The following is a 12,323-nucleotide window of genomic DNA, read 5'->3' as shown; positions in this document are numbered from 1 at the left end:
ATTCAGACAGGAAACTAGTAGGAGAGCTAAACTAGAAATTTTCTTGTCTTTATATTCTTGAGGAATTTAACTGCCAGTTTGTTTGTTTATTCACTTATTCTTGGCAGCAATTTTCCAGCCTTGCTTTCCTTATAAAACTGTGTCTTTTTGTGTAACACTTTCCTACTGCATCTTCCTTTAAATTTTGGGCCATGTTAGCCAGTTTCAGTTTGGAGAAGCATTTCAGAAAAAATTGCACTTTACACTTTACTGGTTTTGTGAAAACACAGGAAAAAAAAAAGCCGTGAGAAAGTCCTGGAGATTTCATCAGCTGAATACACACAGAATCTATACAGCACGGAGGTCTTTGAAAGCTTTAGCAAAGACAAATAGCAGTCTATAGAGACCAAAGCTCATTAACATTTTTACAAAATCATATTTTTAAGATCCTGCCCCTCTTCCCTTACATTTTACAGCAGTTTGAATGACAGTCAGTAATACTTTAAAGGAAAAAAAGAAAACATGATAAATTTAATATGGCTTCAACTATGGTGTGAGTCTTTTGGGCCTTTGCAGTTTTTTTCTTGTGCACTGTCTGGGAAATTTAAGATAACTGAGATCTCCTTCTTTTTATGTTACAGAATGTCTTACATATTTTGCAGTAATGTCAAATTACCATAGTAATACTAGCTATTTCTTTTTTAGTTTGATCAGCTTACAAAATTATACTATCTATTGGTTATTTTAAATTCATTGCTTTATGGAATGATGTGTTTTCAAATAATACAAAGACCAAAGATTCATGTATTTTTAGTGAACAAAAAGAATTCAAATCTTAGCATGAATAAATTGTGGGGTAAAAACACTTAATATAATTACTGTTTATTGTCAAACATTACAGGAGATAAAGAGAAGATTTATGTCAAGTGGCATTAATGTGTTTTATGCTCTTTTTCACAGATTGATTTAGAGAGCATATTTTCACTTAACCCAGATCTTGCACCTGATGAAGATATTGAACCTAGCCCAGAGACACTACCACCACCTGCTTCATCAGCTAAAGTAAACAAAATTGTGAAGGTTAGTAATATATATGCAATCTGTTTTTGGTAACTTTACAGTAGCTCTATACATGATGTTATGCTAGAATTTTTTTAACTTCTGCATCTGTGGTGCTATTTCATAACAGTGTTCTTTCTTTTTCCTGTGTTGAATAGGGATTTATAAATTTTTTTAAGAACAGGTTTGGCAGAGAGGGAACTAATATTTGTATTACTAAATGTCTTAATGAAGGATAAAGAAAAGTTTTTGGAGTTTTCTGAAACATTTCTATCAGCCTTCACCCCTTCGCTTTTCCTGCTGGGATTTGCAATCAAATCTCTTTTGTTGATATTGTGTTATTTTTATTCACTGGAAAGAAGCAGAGGTGGGGCTGCTGTTTATGCTTTCAATAGTATGGTGATCAAATAAGAGAGACTTCTTTCTTTGTAGAGTCGACGAACTGTATTACCTGCTAAGAATGACCCTCCTGCCAGAGATAATAGAGGTAAAAGTTATCTCTTTCCATTTCAATGAAGTTAAAAATATGGTAACATTTTAACCTGCTGTTTATCTAGTATTCCTTAATAGTTTTGCATTTCTTATTTGGTATGTAGGCCTGTGACATGTCGAAGATATGGTATAATTCCTAAAATTATTCAGATACATACTTAGGAATTCATACTGTACAATTAATATTTTTATGTAAGTTTAAGCAATATATAATTATAAAAGTTAAGCTGAATTAACTGATGGTGCAGAAATTTGAAGATAATTAATTATGCAATGTTAAATCATGCATGGACTTTTCATAAATGTGTCTTTATTTGAATGTTTCGATATACACTAAGTAGCATGTTTTCAATTCCTAAAATTTTCACATTTTTAACTATTTTTGTTAACAGCCTGTTGTTTTGTAACAGTCTCTGTGTGAACAGTCATAAGAATATAAGAATACTAAGTCCTACAGAGTTTTTTATCACTCTACAGTTAATAGTGAAAAAACCTGAAAAAAACCACTGAAATACCACAAGAGATTAGGTGAAAAGTATGTATTGGATGAATACAGATAAAATGCATCTATAACTTGTGGAAGAATAGTTACTGCTTATTGTTTCCATTTTCTGCCCTACATTGAACTTAACTGACTTGTACTGATGATGGTGATGATGATGATTTTTCTTCCAAACATTAATCTACTAACATTTCTTCAGACTAGATTCCAGTCCATCTGTTTGAACTTGGAAAACAAGTAGGCTTTCAAGTAATCAGACTCTTCTGATGTGGACCACTTTTGCCCTTCTGCCATTTTGCTCTGGGGTTATTAAGCAGATTGAAAATACAAGACTGTTTTAGGCTTTTTTTCCTATATAGTCTGGTTTAAGTATGAGATGTCTTACTGATGGAGTATCCATACATTTTTTCATTTGTAGTAAATTATCTGTTTAGTATGAAATCACCCTGTAACTTGTATTTTAATGTGTACCTTACCTCTAAACATTCACTGTTGGCCAAATATTTTTCTTTTTGGCCTTATAATTTAGCTTTTCTCAGCACACTCTCTTATTTTATCTAGTCAATTTATACTATAAATTGACTAGATCTCCTCTGATATGTGGACTGATGGCATTCATCTTGTCTTTCCTGTTAAAAACTTGTTTTTGTAGTTGTTTCCGTGTTGTACAGTGTGCTGGCCTTTGCTTGGAGTTTCATCTCTGGCTACTGGTCAAAGCTGATAACCTTCATTTTAGTACTCTTCTGACACACTCTGTTAGAAGTGTGTGTGGAAAACAGGCCAGCTGAAACAGAGCTGGTCAAAGCAACTATTTGAAATACAATTTAAAGCATTCAGCTCTCACACATGCTTGCATGCTCTCCACTCCCACTGCATTCACTGGAAAACAACATCACAGCATTTCCAGAAGCTGGCATTCTTAGCACATATAGAATCAACGCATAAGTTTAGACTTATTGACTGTATCTGTGTCCCTTCTGGTATAGAGGAAAAAAGGCATGTTTCTTCCACTTACAGATTGTGCTGCACTTCACTGGCCTTAATTTCTTTTGCTTTGCTCCTCCAGTGATCATAAGCTTAATGAGGTTGGGGCATTTTGTACAATCTAGAGAATGTGGAACAGCAAGGCTTCTTTTCTTACTGTTTTTTTGGGTATAATTACAATATAAATAATATTGAAGCACTTTGTGCTTCAGGACTGCTTATCTCTAAGTAGCCAATTCATTCTGTGCATACAGTAAGTTATACTAATTCTGCAGGATTTAAAGATATGCACATGCAGCATCGATACTTAATAATCATGTTGTACAGCGCTAGGACAAAAAAGTCTGCCTACCAGATGTTTTCATTAATAGACTTTCCCATGAGTATGGCTCCTCCTTATCCACAGTAAATTGTTGTGTTTAGAAACGGGTCTCATTTTATCTCATCTTAACAAAGCATTTCAGAAATGGATAGAAAGGTTACTCCTCCATGTCCAGATGAGCTTTTTGCTTTTCCTTTGCAGTGGTTGGTTCTGCACGTGCACGACCTACTCAGCTTCCCGAGCAGTCTTCCTCCTCTCAACAGAATGGTAGTGTTTCAGATATATCTCCAGTTCAAGCTGCAAAAAAGGAATTTGGACCCCCTTGTATGTAAACCTTGTATCAAGGACTCATTCATTCTGGGCATTACATGTACATTCTCTTGGATTATGTTGTTATCCATAAATGACAAATGGTCTACATGTTCAATTGTCTGTAAGCTTCCTTGAGGAGCTTTTCAGAAAGCTGTGGCTAAACATATGTTCATTTTCATCATAATTGTACTAGTGTTTGGAATTTGTTTTTCCTTTTTTTTCTTTTAACCATGGTGGTATTGTTTAGCGCTTTTTTTTTCCAATTTTTTTTTTATTTTGTCTGGGCTTACTTTTAATTCAAACCAAGAGATCACATGTATCTGTCCCAATATTTTTTCAAGGTCATATATTTTTGTTTGTGTAATTATTGTCCCATTCCCATGGCATTTTTTCTAATAAATTTTATGTATTTTAGAAATTTAAATGCCATAATGATTCTTCACTAATCAGATTTGCTTGAAAATATAGTTAATAATTGATGCATTCTAATTATTGATACATTAATTTAATTTAAGTTTACAGTATAAATATGGAAAGTATTTTAAAATTGCATCTTTTTCTTTAAGCACGTAGAAAATCTAACTGCGTAAAAGAGGTTGAAAAATTGCAAGAGAAGCGTGAAAAGAGAAGGTTACAGCAGCAGGAACTTAGAGAGAAGAGAGCTCAGGTTAGTATTTTTAGCTCAACTGAAAATCATACGTCAGCAAGGGAAATCTGCAAAATTATGCTTTTCTCAGTCTTTAATAATTTTTATGAACTGTGATAATCTTGAAATCAAGTGTCAAATTTGTCAAGATTTGACAAATATTTGTTTGGTAGGTTTGCTCTCATAACTACTACTTTAGATGGTATCCCCCCCCTTTTTCTTCCTAAAGAAATCATTGCTTTCAATTGCTGCCTTGCTGCGTCTTCTTTAGAGAACAACTACAGACCATAGCTATTTCTTAGGAAAATATATTTTGACAATAACCAACCTTTTGACTTTTAGAGAGGTCTGTTATTCTACAGGAGGTAATACAGCATATAATAAATTGCTCATTATAGTCTTTGATGCTTTATAGATCTATTTGAGGCTCAGGTTTTAACAGTGACTTTTAATGTTTCTTTCTTTAAACTGGTCTGTACATTTGTAATTTCATCATGTAAGCAGCTTGGTAGCCAGTTGTTACAAACTTGTGTGAAACAAATGAAGTTGCTAATCCTTTGAGAAAAATCTCTTAAGATTAAGTGATTTTCTGTCACAATGGTGTAAAAGCTTTAGCAAAGCTGGGAGTGTAGTCTTGTTGACAGCTGTGTGTGTGTGTGTTAGTCTCTAAAGAGATAGTACCAGTCCGCTGCTGACATGAGAATTACCATCATCAGGTAAATCATTCATACAATTTACTTTTCATGGTTTAATGATGTTTCCAAGTTGACCTAAAATCACCTATGTTAAATTTTTGTTTTATAATTTACATCCGTTTTCACAAAACATTATTATGTCTTTATGTGTGAGGAATGACCATTTCTGGCTTTATATATTAAAATACTTTGAAGTGGTGTTACTTGTAAAATTTTCTTTATTGCTCCTGTGAACACTCCTCTTGCATCTGAGTAGTAAACTGTTGTGTGAGGAAGTTGTTGTGAAATGCAGCAATAATTCACCAAGCAATGCTAGTATGCAAGACCTTTAAACAGGGCCTTTCTCCATGATAAACAATACTCTTTTCTGAATGTTATAAAGAAACATTTTGTGAAGACTTTCTGTCAGCAGTTTTTAGTTCAGTATAGTGAGAGTGAATGACATCAAGTTACAGTGAGCTTCTGATCACCAGGACACAGTTTTTTCTGAGGTGAGGATTAGCTGTGTCACAAGTGCAAAGAATGAGCTGGCTCCCTTTCAGTTTAGTAACCCAAATCCAGTGCTTTCTGAGAGTGCCTAGACTGTGTCCACAGCCAGCTGTGATTCAGAAATTTAATATCATGTGGGTTTAGCCATGCAAAACTTAGTAGGGTCTGAGCACGAGAACTGGCTATATTTGGCATCAGCAGCATGTCCTGAAGTGTTGTAAAACAGGTATTTGTAGGGAGAAGTGACAGGGAGTTGTTTAATCAGTTCTGCAGAAAACAGGGTAGGCTCAGGCTCAGCTTATTCGTGCTCCATGCATGGCCTCTTACATGTCCAGTCACTCTGGTATTGATTGTTCCAGGTTTAAGGATGGGTTATCTTCTGTGCCTATGTTGTGGGGCCAGCTGTCCTGGCTGTGTTGGCTGCCTTGCAGGTGGGGTGGGGTGAGGACCAAAAAAGGACTTTGCTGTGTAAGTGCTGCTCAGGAGTAGCTAAAACATCCATGTATTATCAACCTTGTTTCCAGCACAAATCCAAAACAGAGCTGCATACCATATTCTTCTATGGAGAAAATCACCTCTATCCCAGCCAAAACCATCACAGCCTGGATGGTAGTCTGTTGAGTATCCTTGGGATTGCTTCTGCTTTGCTGGGGGTCTGGGAAGAATTTGCAATGAATCCAAATATGTGTGTAAATTAACACAGGACCAGTAGTTAGGACCAAGCTACTTTAACTGGGTTATATCCAGCAAGATTGTGTTTAGACCACCTGGGGTTCCTGCACTGTCCTCTGTGGTGTGTGTTGTTCCTGTGTAGCGGAGTATCTATGCATCTGTCAGAGTGCCATACCTGAGATAAGGAAGTGTTGACTATATGTTTATTCAGTGTGAAGGTGCTGGCAAAGGCAGGAGTAATTTCTTTTTCTTGAGTAGACTATTCATGAGTCCTCAATTAATAAGTGTTTTCTGTTACATGCTGACCAAAATGACCTGGGAAGCATTTAATTGTTTCTTTTATGGTCAGTAAATTAGCTACATCAGAGTGGAAAAAGACATTAAACTTATATTGAACTTGAAAGAGACATTTCTGGTGTTTTGCAGGAAAAAAAAAGATTTCAGTTAATGAGTATTTTTTTCATAGTTAATTAATTAAGGCTTTTTCTGGAAACAAAAAGTATAGTAGAAATTATGTTGCTTACTTTTTCCTAGGATGTTGATGCTACAAACCCAAATTATGAAATTATGTGTATGATAAGAGATTTCAGGGGAAGTTTGGATTATAGACCACTGACAACTGCAGATCCTGTAAGTATCAGGACATGGAAATGTATTATCCTTCTGTGTTTTTGCTGTGTTTTCATTTTTTTTTTTTCTGTGCATACTTCTGTCTGTTAATGCAAAAAATAGGTATTTTAATATATATTAGTATTTAATATAATGTGGGTGTATTTTTCCAGTAATTTGTTGATACTGAAATGAGTAGGTTTTGGAAATCCTACTTTACTAAACTATCATTAAATTATTTAAATATATTTTACTAATAAATAATGCTAATATGTACTAAGTAGTCACTCAGCCTTTGGAGGGTAAATTTTCCTGGGATGCTAAGGGATGTGCGCACAAACCCATGAAACTTATTTGAAAAACTGTCTTCAACAGAATGATTACTGTTTGATCTTTGAAGGTGATGTAGTCTTTTGATTTGCAGCCAAGTCAGAGAAGTGGAATCCTTAAATGTTCAAGACTCAGATTCTATGGAAAACAGAGAATGTGATGATTTCTGTGAATAGCATATTTACCCTGTTCAAGCTAGATTTCCTCTCACAGTCCAATAGTACCTGTTGATCTATTGGATTAGATCTCTGTCTGTGGGGAGTTTTGTTAATGTATTTGTCTCCCTTTTGGGTTCTTGGCTACTGTGCAGGCCACAAGGGGTTTTTACATGGACTCACTGTCTTGGAAATTTCGCTTTGTTTAAATGATTAACCAGTCATTTAATCTGAAAAGAGAAGTCAAATAAAGTTAAATATTTTGTTACTGGAATTGGGATACAGTTCACTGAAAGACTTTCCTTTGCAGATTGATGAGCACAGGATTTGTGTTTGTGTACGAAAACGACCACTCAATAAAAAAGGTATGATTATTGAAGATTTTGTTCATTTGTTTATCTGAAAAGCTGCTTCTGCTTATTTGTGTTAAACAACTCTGATCAAAGGTGAAGGTCTTGTATTAGACAATATGTGTGATGAACCTATAAAATTCATACACTTGTCATAATCTGGGGAGAAAAGTACACAATTTTATGTATTAGGAGCAGAGGCACAGGAAGGATGTGATTTTTTTTCCCAAGGTCATTTAAAATGTATTTAGTTGATCTAGAAATGAATTGTCCTGTAATCTCTTCACTCTTCTTATATTGTATTAGGATCACTGTTATTTTGAAGTATCTTTCAAGTGATCTCCTGAGTAGAGTGTTACACAGTGAAAACTTTCATACATGTTTTTGTATATATATTTTGTACTTCCAAGTGATCTTGAATCAGACATCAAGGAAGTATCTTATGACACAGTTGGTGCCTGAACTTGTTCAAGACATCCTCACAGGGCTAGTGGACTGCAGGCAAACAGAAGACTTGTACCCCCTGGAGTTTTTGATCAGGGCTGGCAAAGTTACTCTAGAGCTTATCAAACGCCACTAAAAAAAAGTGAGGTACTAAAAGAACTCCTTAGTGACTTTTTATTTTATGTGATGAGTGTTTGAACTACTTTTCTTACTGCCTGCTCATTAGACTAGAGTCTGTATTAAAAAAAAAAAACCAAACAAAACCAAACAACAAAAAAGTTTCAGCTTTCAATTCTAGTTAAATCGAAATTTTAACTTCCTAGGAATCTCTTTTACTTTCATTGGGAATTTAGAACACAAATGGCTAGTGGATTGCAGCCTGTCTGAATCCAGTGCTGCAAGATGTTTCTTTCCTTCTCTTTCTCTTATATTCTGTTCAGAAGAAGGACTCAAAAGAGCATCACTCTGATGCTGACACAACATGGGATGCCATTTATTGTTTTTGTACTGTCAGAAGTACACATTTAAGATTATCTGAAGCATACACAAAGGAAAATGGGAAAAATGTGTTCCCTTTCCCATAGATATGTTGATACCGGTATGTAGTTAGGTTTTGTCTTTTTTTTCCCTTTCACATTGCTGCTTCTATTTTTCTTTTCATTTTTATTTTTACTGTTGGGGAAAAATGTGACTTTCTACCTGTGCTGGAGGTGGACAAAGTGAAATCACAGTAAATGAAAACAAGTTGTTATGGGACATGAGTTAGGATTCAGAAGTAGGATTCGATTTTGTAAAAGTTGCATATCTTTGGTGTTAGTGGTTGGGAGCTATTAAAAAAGTAGATCAGCGGTGTTTGTAGAAATATGAATGTCTAAGTAAGAATGAGGTTGATACTTAAGGCTGTTTTGCATTTTTAAGAATAAACAGTAGTAAAAAAGGTGTTAACTAAACAATCTATGTAGGGGATGATAATCTAGTACTCAAATGATGCAATCTCCTGAAAACACTCAGTTCACAGAAACAGTATTTCTCATAAAATCATAGAAAAGTATAAAAGAATTAAAGATGCTAGACTGTAATCCTGTGACTAGAAAAAAAAATTAATTTGTTTTATCATCTCAAAAATGCAGAATTATCACCAAACACATTAGGTATTCTCAGCATCAATTGTTCTGTGGATTGACTTCACAGGAAGTAGGTGTTCAGAGTAACACTTTGAGATTTTAGTTCAGAGACATGTATTTATAATTGTGAAATGTATGATGGGTTTCAGAGATATTATTCCTAATTTTGATCAGCAAAGAATGCAGGTTCTCATACCAAATAAATGGATGGAAGTAACTGCCTTACTCCAAACAATTTTTTAAGAAAAATCCTCTTCTGACTGGTGTAATGAAAAGGTTTTTACTGCAAAGAATTGTCCATCATACATTTCTTTTTGTCACCGTTCCTTACTTTTTATCTGTGATTGCTGCAGAATAAGTGCATTTCATTTTATTGCAGTGCAATTGAAAAATTCATTATACATTGACTGGAATGTGCATTTCCATTGGTGTGCAATGTAATGCAGTGGTAACCATTGTACTGTTTGATCAGGATGTTAATTCATGAAAAGGTTTCAATCTGGTTGTATAAAGTCATATCAAATTCTTGAACTGCATGCCTTAAGAAATTTTACAAAGAAATGTAAGTAGGACACATTAGTGAATCCTGACTGTATACAAAAAGGGTCTTTATTTTTGTGCATACTATGGATCCCTGGGTTCTCTGTTTGCAGACTCATATCCCATACAGCAATTAGAAGTAAATTGCAGTGCTGTATAGTAATTATAATCTAGGATCTCACGGTTGAATTCACAGTGATAGGAAGGATCATTGTGATTTTCAGTTTATTCTGCTTACAAGATAATCTTTAGAAAGGATTTTACTCTAGAGGAATTATATATTAATATAGGTTCCAGGAAGAATGCACAAAATGAAAATGTCTCTGAGGAATGAAAGCAAAATTTAAAGAAAATATCAAGATAAAATTTTAAATTAAAAGGTATTATCATAAGGAGGTTAATTTCTTTGTGTTTTCAAGTTTGACAATCTAAGCAGTATAGTACTACCATCTACTTTCTCCACTAGAGAGGATACTTATAAAAACTAAAAAGGTTATGTCAGTGAGCCATAGAAGACTATACTATCACTGAGGAATAAGACCTCAAGTCCAAAAAAAGTATTATAGAAGGCATCACAAGTTACAATGATAGTGCTGTAATTAATGATCATAGTCTTTAGTCTAAACAGTTTTGTACTTCTCTTTAATTTCTAACAATTGGTAGGATAGGATGACTAGACTTCCAAAATAAAATCTCTTGCTTAGCAGATTACTGTCTAGGCATCGGAAGCCCAAATCCATTGCAGTGTTGTTACTTGGAGGAGCTGTGTTATCTGAGATGTTATGAGAGTGTAAACAATGGGAAAATGTAAAAAATAATGATGTGTTGTTAGTTAAATATATATTTCACTTATTTTATAGAAACTTTAATGAAAGACCTTGATGTAATAACAATTCCTAGTAAAGATGTTGTGATGGTACATGAACCAAAACAAAAGGTGGATTTAACAAGGTACCTAGAAAACCAAACTTTTCGTTTTGATTATGCCTTTGATGACACGGCTCCTAATGAAATGGTTTACAGGTATGTGTATATGCTTTTTTTTTGGTGAATCTTTTTTCTCATGTTTTTTCCATACTAATAACTGTTACACTTACATTGGTCTTAGACTTTATTCCTATTCTATGTGTTACCAGATGGTATATTGCTACCTCCATCCTTTTACCTGTTTAATTTTGTTTTAAATCTTTATCCCTAATTTTTCACTTGCAATGTCATTTCCACCTCTGTTGACCTCAGTTCTGCTCCCAGTCCTCCTCCAAGCCCTGCTGCATTCCAGGCTCTAGCAAGTATTGCCTGACTCCTCAGCTGCTGATTACTTGAGCCGTGTAATCAGTTCTCCATTTGCTTCCAGGTTATTGTCTTATTATTAGTGTGTGTGCAGCACCTGAGAAACTTGAGTCATGGCTTTTGGTCATCAGGGAACCTGAAGGAAAAGGAGAGCCCTAGCACCAAAGAGCTTGCAATTTGCATATAGGATAATTAAGAGATGGAAACAAATCAGTAGAGGGTGAGAAAAGAGTACAAATTAAGTGAGAGAGTGTATATTGCAGTATTGCTGAGATACCTGAGCTAATTTATCTTCTGGAAGCAATCTGGCTGATGTAATGTGGAAGTGTATAGAGCTGAGTTATCTTGCTGAAAATGCCAAATCCTTCTAATTTAAAAATAAACAGCAGCAAAGACACATATCCTCTTTTAGGCCAAATTATTTGGATCTCCATTTTGTTCTTTGCTCTTCTGTTTCAGTTCCACTGTTGGTATGGAATAATTCTCACAACACTTTTAAAAACATGCTTAGAAGTAGCTATTTCCCATGAACAAGTCACTGAATGAAGTACATAGAGTAGTGGGCAAGGTTAGACACTGACATAATGTTGGTCAGAATCTTAGTATGCATCTAAATAACAATGAAACTTTTTGCAGAAAATGTTGATATTAAAAAGGAATTTGGTGAAGATATAATTTTTCTTATGTTTGGGAAGTGCTTCCCATAGTCTTAAAAACTATTGACAGAGAAATATCTTACTTCTTGTTTTTAATGCACAACTAGGAAGTCAAAGTTAGGATCATGCCCTGATTGGTAGTGGATAGCAAAAGAATTCTTAAAAGGTTGTGAAAATAAGAACTTCTGTCTTATCCTTGTTACAATTAGAGAAGGGGGCAAAAGGAAAATCTTATGAAACTAATACTAACAAAAGAGTTGTAAACAGCAAAGCTGTGTCCTTGGAGATTTTTGTCTTTGCTGGTTGTCTGCTGGTAGCATCTTTCCTTTCCTTGACGCTGAAGAGCTGTGGGAGAGCCAGCTGGTTGATGATGCATGAAGTAATTATCTCGCTTGACAATCCATTCTTCTAATTTCCCTCCCTCCTTTATTTATCTGTGTGAACATGTTGTTTAATGTGAGGGGTGGTATATTTTGGTATACAATGTTGTTGTGTTTTGTACTGAGTTTCTTCAGAGTTTTTATTAGTTACGTAATACATTAATGGCAATATAGGAATATATTTTAAGATTATTGTATTCAAACTGAAACAGTAGATCTCTTGTCTTTCTCCTCCTCCCTCATATGGCACAATAATGATCATTATTTGAAGGGCAATCTGTTTTAAGGTCTTC

The 12,323-nt window shown here is 34.6% G+C and overlaps 1 protein-coding gene across 3 annotated transcripts in view; it reads left to right on the top strand.

Moving 5' to 3' along the window:
• Positions 1-12,323, top strand: part of KIF2A (kinesin family member 2A) — a 56,126-nt gene that overhangs the window by 23,453 nt on the left and 20,350 nt on the right. For 2 of the 3 annotated variants that reach the window (XM_030236707.2, XM_050986667.1), the window contains exons 3-9: positions 940-1,059; positions 1,471-1,525; positions 3,540-3,662; positions 4,217-4,317; positions 6,687-6,782; positions 7,557-7,611; positions 10,565-10,727. In XM_030236707.2, coding sequence (XP_030092567.2) covers positions 940-1,059; positions 1,471-1,525; positions 3,540-3,662; positions 4,217-4,317; positions 6,687-6,782; positions 7,557-7,611; positions 10,565-10,727 — 713 coding nt within the window. The remainder of the gene's footprint in view (positions 1-939; positions 1,060-1,470; positions 1,526-3,539; positions 3,663-4,216; positions 4,318-6,686; positions 6,783-7,556; positions 7,612-10,564; positions 10,728-12,323) is intronic. The other variant, XM_050986668.1, reaches the window with a different exon arrangement.

Source organism: Serinus canaria, chromosome Z (genome assembly GCF_022539315.1).
Source record: "Serinus canaria isolate serCan28SL12 chromosome Z, serCan2020, whole genome shotgun sequence".
In the NCBI taxonomy this organism is placed as follows: domain Eukaryota; kingdom Metazoa; phylum Chordata; class Aves; order Passeriformes; family Fringillidae; genus Serinus; species Serinus canaria.
The sequence above is the reverse complement of the archived record's forward strand: the minus strand, read 5'-3'. Positions and strand labels throughout refer to the sequence as shown.